The sequence below is a fragment of the Podarcis gaigeae genome (genome assembly GCF_964106915.1).
Source record: "Podarcis gaigeae genome assembly, chromosome: 2".
In the NCBI taxonomy this organism is placed as follows: domain Eukaryota; kingdom Metazoa; phylum Chordata; class Lepidosauria; order Squamata; family Lacertidae; genus Podarcis; species Podarcis gaigeae.
Genome location: NC_139679.1, coordinates 100,409,818 through 100,427,124, shown reverse-complemented (window position 1 = coordinate 100,427,124; position 17,307 = coordinate 100,409,818). Strand labels below are relative to the sequence as shown.

The following is a 17,307-nucleotide window of genomic DNA, read 5'->3' as shown; positions in this document are numbered from 1 at the left end:
TTTGCCAGGGCTGAGAGCATAAAGCTGCCTGTATTGCTGAGAAGTGGAGTTCTGTATTAACCCACATTCTCCAACCTGGTTCCCTTCAAATGTTTTCAACTACAACTGCCAGTCCAACCTAGCACAGCCATGCTGTTCTTAGTCCAAAACGCATGGAGGACACCAGCTTGGGAAAGGCTGTGACAGGCCCTTTGCTCTTGAGTTTGGGAAGCATAACCATAACCTCTCATTTACGTTCTTATTCATGGCTTGGTTTCCTAATCCGAGAGCTGCTGCTTTCATCAACAGAGAGTGACCTTAACTTCATGCAGTAAACAAGGTGCGGCCACAGCCATTGGTTGCTATGGGTGGGTAGAACTGTAGCATTATCTGAGCTGCTGCCTATGGATTTCCTAATCAGCTTTTAATACACGCACAGCTGGAGGATGAGATCATCCGAGCAGATGAGATGTTCCTGTGTTCTGAGCAGGTGTCTGTATATTTGTGCCTATCTGATTGCAGAGTACAATATGGACATACTCCAACAGGGATGATGAATGGGGCTTTCAACGAAAGTGGAGAGATCCTCCTGAAGCTGCTATTCTCCATGCAAAGCTAGCAATGCCCGACAAATCGCGACAGCTTGAATTCTACATCAATAAACAAGCTGAACAGAGGGGGAAAGTTTCGGGGAGAACCCACGACCCATTCAGTTTAAGAGGAGGAAAGTATGAACAACTGCAACTTTGGCTCTGTCTCTACGCTTTTAAACTATTCCACTTTAAAAGACAAAAAAACGAAGCACGTGTGTATTCAGCTGTTCTCTATTTGCCACGCTGGTTTGCAATCTTTCCCTGAAGCAGCAGCAGCAGCAATGAAAAGGCTCCGAGAAGGACTATTCAGGAGAAAAGTGTTAACACGACGTCAGCTAGCTTGAGTGAACATTCCTCCTACAGACACACTGAAGGTCTCCTTGTGCTGCTGAAAGGTAGTGCAAAATAATAATTCCTAAAGCTGAAGAGACAAGATGAAAATCCTATGCCCAGGCAATCGCTGTCCCATGAAAACAAGATTGAAATGGAGGAGACACTCGGGAATGTCCAAAGTTGTTCTCTACCACTTCTACCAAAAAACTTCTCCATGTCTTATTAATGCCTCCCGCCCCCCTTTGGAAATCGCTGCTCCAGATACATGCTGCCACACACTGCCAATTTAAGTGCAGTTCTGATATAAAACCAGCTCTGCCCAGTGAAGAATTTAAATCCTATGTACGCTCCACTCCACTGCATACAGAAGAACAAGCCGGCCACAAAATATACAAACATTCCTGCGTCAGGGCTTGCCCTCCAAAGCAACCTCAAGATTACCAAGCTACAGCCAAGACTTACCACACACAAAACTTTCTGCAGCCACATCGAAAATGCTTCTGCCCTTTAATGACTCTGGGTGGGCGCAGGTAGCTTCCACAAACGGCTGCAGTTCCCTGTTGGTTAACCACTGCGGCAACCATTTCAGCTGACAATCACACAGGAAGCTCTCACTGTTTATGCGGCTAGATGGAAGCAAACAAAATGCAAAAGGGGAAAAAAGGTCTCTTGTGAAACTTGAAAGGGAATTTTAATGCAAACAGCAACCCAGATACTGACAAACGAAAAAATAATGGCTGCTAATAGGGCAGCCTTCCTGCCTTATATATACAGTGGTACCTCGAGTTACAAATGCCTTAGGTTACAAATGCTTCGGGTTACAAACTCCACTAACCTAGGAGAGTTACCTCAAGTTGAGAACTTTGCCCCAGGATGAGAACAGAAATCGTGTGCCGGCGGTGCAGTGGCAGCAAGAGGCTCCATTAGCAAATGCACACGTCTAGTTAAGAACAGTTTCAGGTTAAGAACGGACCTCCGGAACGAATTAAGTTCGTAACTAGAGGTACCATTCTACACTGATCCCAAAGGAATCCCAGGCAACAGAATGGCGGAGAGTGTCTGCTGGTGGTATAGTAGACAAAACGTTGGCCTTGAGCTGAGCATTCAGGGTGAAGAGCGGGGGAATAATATATGAGACATTAATCTGACCCTGCACATGACCTTTATAAATAGCTGCTTGCCTGGTCACCCGGGGTGAGTATTAATTCACCGCAGGTGAACAACCCTTTTTTAAACCGGAGATGGTGATTGTTACTTGTTTCTTTCAGGTCATCCTGTGCCGCAAAGTTAGTGAACTAGGAAAAAAAGGCTAATAGCTTTTAACTTGCTTGCTAGCTTCCTATGAGAGGCAATATCTATCTGTATAAGGCAGATATACCATCTGTCTTAACAGAGAGTAAGCGCTCCGTAAAAGTCCTTTGTGGGGAGGGCGGAAGCTATCTAAGACACTGTCCATCACCGCATCTTCTGGTTGCAAATTCTGTAAGCCAAGTTGCCTCTTTTCAGGTCTAGGGACATGGCTACTAGAATTTCGTAAAATGGAAGCAAGCAAGCAATTACTTCTTACAGATCCTGAATATGATGGTGAGTGCATCTCTAAACTATGTTTTAAGTGAAATGGCATCTAATGGAAAAGTTCTTGGTTGGTACAATTCATAAGATCTTGGACAGGTGTATGCGTGCACACACACAAACAAACACATGTTCACCTGGAAAGTGAGCTAATAAATTTAGATCCTGGACAACTAATATTGCTTGAACATATGGTAGAGCATAAAGCAGCGTATTAACATTGGAAGGGGGGAGCCGGTTTGGAGATTATCATGAGACAGGATGTTTGGCAATGTACTAAACAAGATCCCACTGATGCAGCTGAAGTGTTAGATCTGCTAACGTAATTTTCCCATCCCAGAGAATAAGTGGGCACATGGATCAAATTTGAAACCTGCTTATCGCTGAAATGTCAGCATACCCGAAATGTAGTTATAAAAGGAGAGACTGCTTTGCCACCAGAAATTAAGTAAGTCACTGAATGCTCTGTAAGGCTTGAGAAAAGGAGCCTAGATTTCCTGAACGGAGATGGATAAGGGCACAGATGCAGCCCAATGAAAGGACTGCTGAGAAGATCCTGTTTCACTCGTTACTGAATGTGAGACGAGTCTCTGACATCTGCTCCAGCGTAAAAATAGCTTGTGGGGGTGGCAAGTGGAAAGCAGCAATAGTGGGAGCGTAGCTGGGGAGGGGGAGAGCAGCCGATGGGGTGGTGGTGTTGCAACAATGGCCCAAAGATTACAGGATAAATCTTAACGGCCCCGCTCCCCATTACTTACAGTTCCTTCAGGTTCTTCAACTTAGCAAATGCATCCTCCTGAACAGAACGTATTGCATTATTTCCAAGATTCCTGTAGAAAATAAAGCATTAAAAGAAACCAATACATATAAATGTTAACAGTTTTTCTTCACCCCACCAGATTTCATGTCAGTTTACTTCCTGTCAAATGGTTTATAGGTCTGCGCTCCTTCATCATATTTCTACTCCTACTAATCAGAGGCTGTCTATAAATCAGGCAAGTGAACTAGTATATGTAAACAATGATTTATCATGATAGGAATGGGGGGCTCTGAGCTTTGGACTCTCCCACCCCCACCGCTACCCCTCCTGCTTGGCCATGATGAGATCTGAGGTTTTTGCTTCTGTATACAAATAAGCGCAGTTTAGCATTACATCTAAACCATGGTTTGTTGAAATGAGCGAACCTCGTGATACATGACACAAAGATTAACCACAGTTTGTTGGGTTCAGACGTAATGCTAAACTGTGCTTAAAAAAAAGCAAAAGCAAACGTTTCCAATATCCATCTTATGGCTTTACCAGAAAAAGTGGGAGTGTGCAATGTTTGACTGTGGCTCATTCAAATCAGTGGCTTAGTGGCTATGTCTGTGAATATTACTAAACTATGAGAATTATCCACTGTAAGTCTAAGGATCACGCCCCCCCACCAGCATGGCTGAGAGGAGTTCAGAAGCCCTCTTTTCTATTTTAGACTAACTACAACCTGCCACGGCACCTAAACCCAACAAACTATGGTAAGTTTTAACTTTGGAAACAAAACTACTTCAAGCCATAGCATAAGAAGCAGGCTCACTTTCACTAAAAATAGTTAAGTGTTTGGGGACTGGACATAAAGCTATACAGTTGTACCTTGGAAGTCGAGCGCCTTGAGAGACAAACGTTTTGGCTCCCAAACGCTGCAAACCCAGAAGTGATTGTTCTGGTTTGTGAACATTCTTTGGAACCCAAACATCCGTAGCAGCTTCCGATTGGCTGCAGGAGCTTCCTGCAGCCAATCAGAAGCCGCGTCTTGGTTCCTGAACATTTTGGAATTCAAACGGACTTCCGGAATGGATTCCGTTCGACTTCTGAGGGACGACTGCATACTAATTGCTATAATTAGTGTGACAGTATAGATCTTCCCATGGAGTGTGTGAACCAAAGACCAGTTTGTCCTTAACGGAACTAATCACAATGTTAATGACTTCTTGTGGATAGTCATTTTAAATGTGTGCAATTGTGTTGTTCCTGAATCGTAAGTGTTCATTAAAACAGCTGGCATCTGTAAGATGTCTTTAAGATTTTATCTGACCAACGGTTGAAAAGCTACATTTAAGATAAGAAGCTTATGTGGCCATCTAAAACTCTCCTTATTTGAAGAAGATCCCCGATGAATCTAACTCCTGACGAGATGTGGGGATAAGAAAAGGAAGAGCTACTTCCACCACATCCCCCCTCCCACCAAAAAAATCCAGCATCAGCTCAAAGAAACAGAGTGCTTGCCATTTTCAGTAAGAAAACCAGCTCTGCTGATGCCCGGTTAAAGAAACCTTAATTACACCATGACCTTTAGCGGCTGACTATTATGGTTATGCTGGGTTCTTCTCACTGTATGGTTTATACCTGCTTTGAATAAACACTGCGAAGGGAACTGATGTTTTAAACGTTACTAATATGATGAGTTGCAGCCAAAAGATTCCGTGCAGAAATGAAACTGTCTTCCACTTTCCTCTCCCTGAAGAGAGAGAAACCTCGGGATCTGGCCAGACCTCCGGAACGTATCCCATTCGCAACCGGAGGTATCACTGTACTTGCATTAAATAATAAGTATATTTTTTTATTTATATGTTTGTTTGTTTTAAAAAATCTGCTGCCCAATTAACTGGGAACAGTTTGGCTTTTTTAGGTCAAACAACTTATTGCAAATTTGTCATGGTCCCACTGCCAGAAAAGGGAGTGGAAGGGAAGACAGAAATATGGGGTGGGGGCTGAACTTTTGAAACGTTTCAAGCCTACAATATGGCAGTGTAAGGATCCATAATGCAGACATGGAGGCAATGCAGAAGAACATGCCACCCAGTCAATGTTACCATCCGATACTGCTCGCCATATTGAGAGTTCATTTCAAATAAAGAGAGGTTATCCGTCAATGCAAAAGCAACACACATGTGCACCATTTCCTTGCTGCTGGTTGCCTTACAGCTTGCTCGGCTTCACTAGCAAAATAAACGGAGAGGGACTCCTGTGGAACTTGTTCCCCCACTCCCTCTTGCATTTTAAACACAGAGACCCAGGTGGAGAGGAAGAACGGAGCGAAAGATACTACCTCAGGATATTAGCAAAGGCAAAACGGAGCGTGAGAGCAAAGGGAATAATAACAGGTCACATTTCCCAGTAGGTTAGAATTTTTGCTGTGCCTCTTGTCTTAATAAATAAGATATACTCCACTGTGTGTTGTTTTTAAAAAAATAAAATAAAATAAAATAATAGCATGCAAATTGGCCATGTGTTCTATAACTTTCTTCCTGGCAGCGAGAAGAAGAAAAAAGAGTCAGCGTTGGAGCTGACTTATAATGAGAAGGAAGCAGCTGGCTCTCACAAACGGACTGGCTTCTCAGCTTACAAAGATGCTATTAAATTGCTCGCAGGCCTCTCCAGCAGCCACTTCTGGCAGGCTTCCCTTCTCCCACCCAGCCACTTCTCTTCAAAACTGCAAAGCATTGTGGGTTACTCACAGGTGTTCCAGGGCCTCCAAGCCTGAGAATGCCTCCTTGGCCACAGACTTGATCTTGTTTCCAAACAGAGTTCTGTAGTTTCAAAACACCCAGCGTCAGATAAGCAGTTTGGGGAGGTGGGGGGGGAGGGAGGGAGAGAGAGAGAGAGGAGAAAAAAGAAAAGAAAATGAAAAGACCCCAATTAGCGTGGCTCTATCTGATGAAACATCTCCATGTAAGGCACTGGAAATACGATCTGTGCAGATTAAGGAAGCCGAAGTATGCGTACTCTCTCTCCCCCCTTCCCTGAAATTAAATACTTTTATCTTTATTAGAACTTAATAGTGATGATAGCTTTACACGGGGCATGCTGTGCTGAATTAAGAAATGCAGGTTCGCTCGGGTTGCCGGGGAAAGGGGAGTCAGAATATGAGTTGACCTTCAGTTATCAGCAAGAACACGGTTTAAACGAGACACTGGACTCGCCTCATTTCACTCCTGATCTTTTCGCAGCTGGTAATAAATGGCTTGCAATAGAGACCCAAATAATCCTGTGACTTCCTTGCCACACATCAGGTGGGCAGGGATGGGGAGAAGCCCTGATAGGCTTCTGAAGAAACAGCTAAAACCATCACAGTGGATTAAGGTGATGCTCCAAGGGACAAGGTATCTTTGTCCTGCACACATCCCCCTCATCCCTCTAGAGACTATTTATTATGCACCTAAAACAAACTAGGCACTTTAGAGCATTAAAAGATATAAGGTGTCTTAGAGCAATGCCCTCTGCCTAATAAAGCCCTTTATTTTAGGGGTTTTTTATTTATTTAACAATATGTACTACACCTTTTAATTGTCAGTAAAATCTCTAAGCAGTTGATAAAAGAGCTCCTTCTATGCTTCCCATCTGATGGTAAATAACTGACCCTAACCATTCCACATGTCCCCCCCCCCCCCCGGTGAAGAATTGCATGGAGTAATTAGGTTTTTTAATTAAAGAGGGGACAATTTGTGTGGCAGCTGAATATGGATTTCTGTGACCACACGACACACAATGTGTTTTTAGGTAGATCATTTCTCCCCTGCTTTATCCCCATTAATTTGTTTCCAAATGAATGTACTTGAGTCTGTGACTGAGCCAGGGTGGGAGCCTGTACTTTTATAATATATAGAAAACTCATTTTACTACCTGAGTCCAGGCCAAAGAGCCAGGATGACCAAAAGGCTTGGTATTGCTAGTTTCTGCCATTCAAAATGTTGAGTCATTATATCCCCAAATCCATGTGACTTGGCAAGCCACAGTCCCACTGCGACATATCATGTGGGTTTAGTTTTTAGCCTTCTAACTCTCTGCAATATGCTGCTGCCACATCCTTAACCATCCTCCGCAGCATGAGAGCTAGCAGGTTTTAAAAGTAAAAGCTATTCAAGTTACATTAAGTTCCAAGAGGAAGCGTTTGCTGCTTGGTTCCACCCTCCTCGTACACACAGAAATGCAGTAGGGAGGCATTAGACCTGGCCTGGTCATGAAATCAAATCTGGATTCCCACAATCTGGTAAACGCTTTAGCGGCTTTCTTGTGTTGCTTGGTGTCTTAATAGCTGGGACTAAATTGGCACAGAGGTATCCTGTTATTTATATCTGATTTCTAGTGTTTTCCTTGGGTTGTTTTTTTAATGTAATGTAGCCTCATCCTGATTCCTGATGACAGAAGAGATTAAAATTCTACAATAAATCAACTCAGGAGTATTATATGATGAGTCCTGGAATGCTTATTGCATTTCAATTTTCACTAAGTGTATCCCAGTAACTCTCTACCCTGAATAAAGATGTGATGAAGCATGACAGCATGCCCAAGAATATGGAAGACTATGGGAGTCAGAAAGACACCCCACCTTGTGAATCTATGACTGGAGCAATGGATAGATTCTGGGATAGGAATTCACCTGTGGGTAAATGGAGAAAATCAAAACTGTCTTCTATAGATATGCTGCTCTGTCTTGCTAGATTTCTCACACAGTATTATTAGTTGCTCATATTCAGAACCAATACAGCTTCTGGCTTACTTTATCAAGGCCAGTATCTAAAAGTGGTGAGCAAGCAGGCGGGAATTGTAATGCAGCTCTCTTATTCCGGAACAAAACTGTACATCTAGCAATGTCCTAAAAACTGGAGGCAACAGACTGAATCCAAACTGAGGGTGGAATTCAATGTTGTGCAGTTAAGGCTGTTCCACTGGGCAAGCAGAAATTCTTGTGCCGATGGTGCAGTCTCCCATCTCCTCTCCCTGTGTGTTCCATGCCCTCCTTAAACCCGTTCTAGGTGTTCCTTCAACCCTCCAGATTTAGGTGGCATGGGGGAAGAGACATGAGTAGACCTCATTCCGTGGATGCAACCACTTAGTTGAATTCCACCCCATGTGCCTAGGTTGGAACAGATGTGAGAGAAAGTTACCCTACTAAAGATCTTCCAGTCTGTAAAACCGAGAGCCCACTGTTGGAACTGATTCTGGAGATAAAACATTGGGCAGGATCACCTCATAGCAATTCAGTTTCCATAAGCAAACTGCACATGGACAGACAGCTCTACCTGGGCAAACTAAACATGTGGTGCGACTTGCAAATGGCCTGTCGTTTCCAGAGCTGGGAACAGCCCATGTAATTATCTTTGTAGTTTATGTAAGCGACCCGCACATGTGGCCACTTCCACAAAGAACACACCCTGCAACTTTCAGATATGCCTTTCCTGGCACATTGCTTCTCAGCCACACCTAGCCAAAGCTAGTGGATCAGACGAGGAGTTGGCAAACGGTACATAGGAAAGGGCAACTTGGCTGCATGAACTAACTACCCACGTACGCCAGCCCAAGCCTTGTTGATGCTTCAGCTCCTGTGCTTCTTCTCGGTTTAGTCCTTAAAAGCAGCATTTGGGTAAAAAGCTCATACATCTGTTCTCTAAGACAAGTATGTACGCTATACGTAACCCAGTACAGTGGTACCTCGGGTTACATACGCTTCGGGTTACAAACACTTCAGGTTACAGACTCCACTAATCCAGAAATAGTACCTCGGGTTAAGAATTTTGCTTCAGGATGAGAACAGAAATCGTGCTCTGGCGGTGCGGCGGCAGCGGGAGGCCCCATTAGCTCAAGTGGTGCTTCAGGTTAAGAACAGTTTCAGGTTAAGAACGGACCTCCGGAATGAATTAAGTACTTAACCCGAGGTACCACTGTACTGCATTCTCACAAAACTGTGTGTCTCAAGAGGGCAAATAATAATTTAAAATATAAGATGACCAGACGAGAGGAGCTAATTGTGGCTTGAACTTTTGAGGGGCTTGGCAAAGATGTTTGGGAACCCTTCCTCCCTCTAAACAGTTTAGGGTTAGCCTATGCTCTTCCTGATCCATTGTTGAGCTGTGATGGAGTCAGGTCATGTCCTCACTTCAAATCATAAGAAATGGATTTAATTGCCATGGTTTTCCTCAATGGAGCACTGGGAACTACAGAGGTGTGAGAAAGCCAAATTTCTGACAAGAGTATTCTGAGCACTTTTCCCTGATTATTTCCAGGAGTTCCGTAACAGGCAGCTCTATCATTGGGGACTGAAAAGGGAACCAACACCCCTTTTCAAAGTCATTATGGTAGCCTGAATAATTAGACTGCCTTCTGTCTCTTTTTGTAATATATGGACCAATCGCCTGACATTGTATAAAGCAGCTTCCTAGTTGGACAAGTCCTTCCCACGTAGCTGACCTATTTTCTGCCAGCCCTTGATTTCAAGCTTTAATTCTGGTTGCATGTTGGCTGCTTGCTAGCTGCTGCTGCTGCTTCTCCCCATCCCTGCTCCCAAAAAGTAAACACAATAGCTATCTCATGGGAAAGAAGGAAACTAGTCCACATAGCCGACTATGTGGAAGCACCCTGTTGCCTGGCTGCAGTCCAAACAGAAACGTGGTAGTCCAAAGCATTATGTGACTCGACTCAGACTCCGCTTCTTCGCTCTTAAGCCTGAACTTTATGCAAGGCTTTCTCTGAACTTGGCTGAGACCCTACTGCACAGCCCTGTGTGGCCTAGCTGAGAGTTTAGACTGCATCCTCAGCTCAATATCAGATAAATGGAAGTTGGTTTTAGTTCCTCAGTGATGGTTGCCTCCTCCAGTGTGAACCTGCCTTTTTACTGAGGTCATCATCCAAGGAACAGTAGCCAATTACCAGGGACAGGGCCTTCTCAGTGGTGGCACCCAAGCTGTAGAACAGCTTCCCAAGAGACATCCACTTGGCACCATTCAGTTTGGCACCCAAGTAAAAAAATCTCTTATCTGGAGGACTTTTTAATGACAGGTAACTGAAGGTTCTTCTGCTCTCCTTCAGAGTTTTCGATCGCTTGAATTTTAGTTCTTTCACTGTGATCCGTAGCATTATGGGTTTTTTTAATGAAAAAATGAGATTTGCATTTCTTATGCTCGTTTTGGCCTGCTTTCCACTTGCCTTCTATTAAGAAGAGAGGTGGGTATTTTGAATACAAAGTCTCAATAACCAGTAGGGGTGAGCAGAATTGTCGTTCACTCTTCTTCCAAGGCACTGTTGTAATGCAGGGCCCGCTCTCCCCCCCCCCCCCCAGTGTGAAGGGCCTCATCCATAATGCAGGGCAGCCTAGCGACTTGGCCTGCCCCTTTCTGCCCGTTTAACACCTCCAATATGCTGAACAAAGCACTGCAGGGCTCGTTGAGAAACCCTTTCAGAAGCTTATCCACAACAGATCAAAAGGGGAGCAGCTTTTAAAGCCATCTCCAAAGTGCTGAGGTAATTATTAATTCATTCGAAGGTTTCCTCCTAAGTGTCTGCCCACCCCCCACCCCACGCCTCCCCCTTATGCTAATCCATTTGGTCGACCGTTTAAACACAGGACCCTGCCTGACGGAAAAATAATGCTTATCATATACCCAAGTTAATCTTTGATGACTTTTTAATGAATAGCTGCAAATAACCCACCAATAATCTAACAATTACGGTCTAAAATAAGTCGTGAGCCAAAGAGTGAGTGCATGTGTGTGCTTCTTAAACTATACCACTTGACACCATGGACTCCTCTGAGCTTATCGGCTGCTGTCAATTCACTGAAATCTTAAAATACTGCACTTACACCAAAATGGAGGGGGCAGGAAGAAGTGGGGGTATTAATATGATTTTGCTGGCATGGCTACATATTAGGCTACGGCTATGCATTTTCCCAGAGAAGGAGAAAAGGCCAGAGTCTGTTTATGGAGTTGGCAAAATCTGGGTTCTGTGGCCTTTTGTGGTTGCTTGGCAACTGTTTTAAAGGGTTCCAACAACTTCTAATTTGAAGTGAGGGAAGAAAGTCACACACACCTCTTTCAGCAATGGCAATACTTATTTCTAACCAAGTGTGCCAAGCTGTAGACTGTTCCAATGGGCTCTAAACACTCTGAAATAGGAAGCTGGAAGCCAACCACCTCAGGCCCAGCTGCTAGGTTGCCTCTGCAAGCCTCCCTTGCTTGTATGCAGGATGCGTGGCTTTTGAGAGGCCAATACTTAGCTTATCTGTTTTCTAATCCCAACAAAGTCCTCTCGGTTCAGTGCCTGATCTTGGGTGAAACTCAACCTGTCCAGCCTCTTGCGACAGGTCCATCCTGCAACCATTTCGGGAGCTACTTCCTGCCACCTGGTTCCTACCTACACACGAGGCCCTGTAAAATGGGACCATCGTTTTGGAGTCTCCATGTTGCCCTGGGGCTGTGCTGCTTTAAGAAGCACCTGAGCCTTACTCTGTTACTACAGTACAATTCAAGAATCTTCTTAGAAACTGACCCATTGCCTGCCTACTCGTTAGCTGGAAGAATGGGTTAAACAGTGGGAGTGATCCCTCTTCTTAAACTCTTTACCATTCTTATGTGACATGGGGGGTGGGGGAGAAAGTTGTTGTTTTTTGTTTGTTACTATGGCATGGTTTTGTTTTTGCTGTATATTGTAAGCCGCCCTGTGAGCCTCAGATGAAGGGAGGCATATAAATTTAATAAAAAACAATTAACAATAATAATCTCAACACAAAGGAGAGGCTTGTGGCTTGTCCTGGATTCGGAATTGCAACATGAAAAAAAGAGAAAACTACTCATCCGCTACCGTGTTGAGATTTCCACTGGCAAGCATGGGTGGAGTTGATACTGAATTTCACCATATCCTATGCTTTGCTGTGGTGAAATGGGCAGGGCAGTCATCAACACAGAGGTATTTAGGGTTTTTTAATCCCACCTACCCTAAAGCTGGGACGTGGGTGGTGCTGTGGGTTAAACCACAGAGCCTAGGACTTGCCGATCAGAAGGTCAGCGGTTCAAATCCCTGTGATAGGGTGAGCTCCCGTTGCTCGGTCCCTGCTCCTGCCAACCTAGCAGTTCGAAAGCACGTCAAAGTGCAAGTAGATAAATAGGTACCACTCCGGCGGGAAGGTAAACAGCATTTCCGTGCACTGCTCTGGTTCACCAGAAGCGGCTTAGTCATGCTGGCCACATGACCTGGAAGCTGTACGCTGGCTCCCTCGGCCAATAACGCAAGATGAGCGCCACAACCCCAGAGTCGGCCACCACTGGACCAAATAGTCAGGGGTCCCTTTACCTTTACCCTAAAGCTAAAAGGAGGGAAATGCTTTGCAATGGAGCTGGTGTAAAGTCAATGAGGGCATGGCCATAGAAGGGAGGAGCACAATTGTATCATGTCCTAAACCTCTTCAATCTATACTGCGTACTGCAGAGGATGCAACATAAGGATGCATCTCCCATGTGCTGCCATGTTCCACTTACAACTACACCCATTTCAACAGTACAATACAGCCTGAAGTGATCCACCAGCATATCCAAAACTTCTGCCAAACCCTAATGGATCTCAAGTGTAGTGTTGTGCCTACAGTCCACATCCCAAGTACATTTCTGATAAAATCGGCACTGAACACCGAAAACAGAATTTCCACAAAGTCTATAGCATTCTCAGGTTTTTTAGCACACTGGCAGATGCTGAACAGCAGGAAACTAGAAGTTTGATGATAAGAGTATAAAAAGATATTGGGTTTTGTAACGAATTTACAGTTCAAGGTTGATATGAATAAAAGAACCGCGTGCAATTCTAAGAAACCCTATGCTATGCTGTGTTTAGCGCAAAAAGAATAAAGGACTGTACAAAAACTACCCTTTGCAAAAAACAAAACATCTTAAGACACTCACAGCATGCTTAAGTTTTTCAGCCCTGTAAAGGCCCCGCTGATGTCTTCTATTGTGCCTGAAATCTCGTTATGGTCCAGATCCCTGGAGAGAAGACGACAAAAGAAAACCCGCAATCAATTTCGCAGTTTGTGAGCAAAATGTTAAAAGAGCCTAAGGGTAACCTTTAGGAAGAGTTTACCAAAGGGCTCTTCTTTTGTCCCCAAGGAATAAGGCTTTTATCAGGATGGCCCAGTACTTGCAGAAAAAGCTAAAATTAACCTTAACTGAATAGGTCTAGCCTCTTCCATACTGTTTTATTTAATAATAATTTTTAAAAATCCAAAGTGAAGCTTCCTGTCTCTCTGTGCCTCAAATAGATTTTGGTTTCTCTTCTTCTGGTGCCCAAGTTGGGTTGTTGTTGTTTTTTTTCTTTTTTTGCTGTCAGAGCAACAAAGGACTGGGGCTTTATTCCAAATCAGACAAAAATCAGGAAGAGAACAATCAAAGCCACAATCACTGTGCCAGAACGGCACGGAGATTGCATCCCAAGCATCAGGGTGTTTGCTGGGTGTGTCGACACAGATGTGGCTATTGGAAAGAATTCTGTGCAGATAGAAGCCAAAAGAATAAATAAATGGTGTAATCAACACACCTGGCTAGCTTATAAACAGTGGTGAAACAGTGAAAGGGAAAGAAGCAGTGCCTAAGCAAATATGGCAACGTCTTTTAAAAAAAGTTCACTCAGTGAGAGACCAGGTTACATCAGCACAATTAGCAGCAAACTTCTTTGCGCCACACTGTCTTTGGTTCTACACATGCCACAAAGGCAGTTTTACTCCAATCAAAGGTCCTCCCTATTCCCCCACTTCTGTTTTTGCAAATTTATCTTTGGAGGAGTGGGAAAAGATGCACTCTCATAATGCCATATTGGCTAAGGACATTTTGGGAACCTTGCACATGATGAGTGAGATTTCTGCAGCAAACTTTTTTAGTTGGTTGGTTGGTTGACCTCTACACTGCATTTTCTATAAAAGGACAGAGAGAGAAAAGACATAGCTTGTTGCTATGCTGGTTCTTCCAAAGGAACCTGAAATGTCTTTTAATGCCAAGGGATGAAAAGTTGTTGGGGGGGGGGGTTGCGTACTTTCACACACAAAGTATAGGGATTCAGTATTCTGGCCCAGTTTTCCTTGCATTCAACTTTGCTTTCTCCCAGCCCCTGTTGCCAATTTCCTATTCTTTCTGGCTGGCTGGCCCTGAATGCACACTGCCTTGTTAATCATTCTGCTGTGAGGTCCCTGGGCCTGACCTCTATTTGAATAGCTTCGCATTTCAGCAGTTTCACACCCACCAAAGGCTTGTCAACAATAGGCTGTAATTAAAGCATGCCCGGCTCTTTTTCACCAGGTGCAGGACCCAATGGGCCTTCTTCTTGATTCAATTAGAACTTGCTCTCCCACCCTCACTTTCTCTCTGGGCAGTGGACACAAAAGGCGACCCACAAATTAGCTGCAATCCAAAACAGCTTTTTTTTTTTTGCTTTGGGAAAGTCTTTCGTCCTTTTCCGTGCCAGCTGCCTAGGAGAAGGGCCTTTCTGAGAGCATGCATGGGACCGAAAAGTGGTTCTCGGAAAAGGCAATGGAACATAAAAGCGCTTCCTCCCTCTGCTTGATAAAAGGAATAAATGGCTGTACAGCGCGGTAGCTAAGGAGGAAAGTTCTTGCTTCCTTTCAAATAAGCCAGCGCCTCAACAAAGCTTAGAATATAATAATAATAACAGCAACAACAACAACGTTGTTCATTTGTCTCAAATAAAATGTGTGTGTTTCCTTTTGGGGGAAAAAGAAGAAAATTAATTCCATAGATGCTGGCCGCAGCGCAAAACCATGCCGGAAAACTGGCACTAAGGATTTCATGACACTGGGGATTAATAATTGTGCGTGCATAATCACAAGGCATTAAACGCCAAGATAAATTGTGGGAAAGAAGCAGCCACAGCATCGCTAGCTCCTATGTATTCCAGCTGAGAATGAAGTATTCCATCAAAGACAGTAGTAGTGTAACAGGGTTTGGTTTTTGGTTTTTTTTAGTCACACTAAGCATGGGAAACTGGAAAGGGGACCCTTGCTCTCAGGCAGGAAAGCTGTACCAGAGACAAGTAATCTCCCATGCTACACCAAGCGGGCTTCAGATCAATGGCAATCCTCACTATTTATGCTATGGCCTTGTGTCTTATTGAAACAGAAAAGAAGAAAAAGGACGCAAGCAAATATAAGAAGCAGTCCCTTTTGTTGCCCCAGGGGCCGATCTAACGGGACAGAAAAGGTAAAACTGAAACACGTACAGAAGTCGCAAGCTTTTGAGTCCTTTGAACGCTCCCTCGGCAATGTGACTGATGTAGTTGTGGCTCAGCTGAAGCGTCTGCAGGCCCCCCAGGTCTGCCAAGCTCCCCTCATCCAGCCTGGTTAGGTTGTTAAACGACAAGGACCTGAAAACAAGAAGCAGAATATCAGTGTAAGTTCTCATTTGTTTCTTTCCCACAGGCTCCACTCTGCTTTGCAGCACCTCTGTTCCGACAAGAATGGTTATGTAAATCATATCATCAACACTGCAGGGGAAAAGGGGCCAAACTACCTCAAATAGGCAAAGTGTATCACAACAGGGTCTTCCTTGGGGGTGGCCCCACAAGTACAGAAATCAACCTGTTCTGGGATTAAGCAGGCTCTCTTGTAGTCTTGTAGAGATACATTTTCACTTAGGTATAAGTGATGTATAATATAAGCTAGGGTCATACACTAGTGCTGCAAACAATGAGACCAACTAGGTTTTACTGCTAGCCTTAAGGCTTTCCTTAAGCAGGAGGGGACCTTTACATTTCGAGAGCAACATCTTATTTCTACAAAACAACATAAGAAGCATTTTATTTTCATGAGCACACTGTTATTTCAGAGTGTATTATTATTATTATTATTAATTTTGCCTACTTCTAGATCTCTGCATTTCTCTTACAGATTTGCCCCTCACCACCGCTGGCATGAAAAAGAAGAAAAGGCGACTTGGGTGTGCATGAAAGTTAACAGCATATGCCAAACCCTAAGTCAAAACAGACACATTTTTAAGTACTCAGAGTGTCATTCCTTGGCAAATAAGCTGTCTGTCTTTTGTAAGCATGAGCAAAGGCAGCGGTGGTGCAATGAGGAACACTGGAAGAAATTCAGGAGAGATTAATGGCTTTCAAGAAGGCATGGGACAACATACATTTGGTTCCTAAAGAGGCTGGAGTGTTGAATTATGAAGAAATGGCAGCCAGTCAAAATTATTTCTTCACCTGCGATGAAAGAATGTTTCAAAGGGTGGGCAGGGGAAGGGAGAAAAAGAAATCCAATGCCAGCAGGTAATGCTAAACTTGATTTTTTTTTGAGGGGGGGGAACCTTCCCTTTGATATTCTGCATAGGTGTTTCCTGTCAGAACTGGCAGAGGCATGTTTCTTTCCTGATGTCATCCGCAGATAGCCAAGAGCAAACTTCAGAATATCCATCATTATAGCTGTAGCCAACTGGAAAGATGCATGTGCCTAGCACACATTCTAACACTGCTTTCGCCACTCTTTCTGCATATTTGAAATGCAGCAAGAGCAGGCAATTGCCAGAGCAGTGGGCAAGGCAGCAGGTTCCTAAGCCAGGGGGAGATTTATTTAAAATATTTATATACTGCCTTTTTATCCAAAATTTCAAGGCGATAAAAACAAACAAACAAGCAAAACATTTTTTTAAAAAAAAATCAGCAGCCAATGAAAATTAAAAGACAGAGAGTTTAAAATACTTAAGGTGGTTTTTGTCTGGCAACTCAAGGACAAGAAAATTGGTGTTGGGCATACCACCTTGTAGAACGCATGTCACACCATAAAGACATTTTCCTTTGCTGAAACAGCTATCATTTCTGATGAAGAGAATATATGGCGAAAGGCATCTGTTGGTGATCTTCGAGTGCAAGTAGGATGGCATGGGAGGAGGCGGCCCTTCACCTTCTTGGGTCCCAAACCATTTGGCAACAGCCCTCTGAATTAGGCCCAGAAATGAACAGGCAGCCAGTGAACTTCTTTCAAAACTGGTGGGGCATGATGAGATGTAATGTGCGTGAGCAAGT

The 17,307-nt window shown here is 43.9% G+C and overlaps 1 protein-coding gene and 2 long non-coding RNA genes across 3 annotated transcripts in view; 2 read left to right on the top strand and 1 right to left on the bottom strand.

The window, feature by feature from the left end:
- The window catches only part of LOC310838267, a 466,315-nt gene that overhangs the window by 241,790 nt on the left and 207,218 nt on the right, over positions 1–17,307 (top strand). The gene's annotated exons all lie outside the window — the stretch shown is intronic.
- The window catches only part of LRIG1 (leucine rich repeats and immunoglobulin like domains 1), a 140,240-nt gene that overhangs the window by 14,676 nt on the left and 108,257 nt on the right, over positions 1–17,307 (bottom strand). Inside the window, exons 8-12 of the mRNA XM_083723329.1 lie at positions 15,505–15,648; positions 13,182–13,262; positions 5,973–6,044; positions 3,236–3,307; positions 1,368–1,531 (exon numbers count right to left, since the gene is read on the bottom strand). Coding sequence (XP_083579455.1) covers positions 1,368–1,531; positions 3,236–3,307; positions 5,973–6,044; positions 13,182–13,262; positions 15,505–15,648 — 533 coding nt within the window. The remainder of the gene's footprint in view (positions 1–1,367; positions 1,532–3,235; positions 3,308–5,972; positions 6,045–13,181; positions 13,263–15,504; positions 15,649–17,307) is intronic.
- LOC310838226 lies at positions 6,051–16,900 on the top strand. Its single transcript, XR_014560826.1, has 3 exons — positions 6,051–8,926; positions 9,171–10,752; positions 16,172–16,900. It is a non-coding gene; the product is annotated as an uncharacterized lncRNA (long non-coding RNA).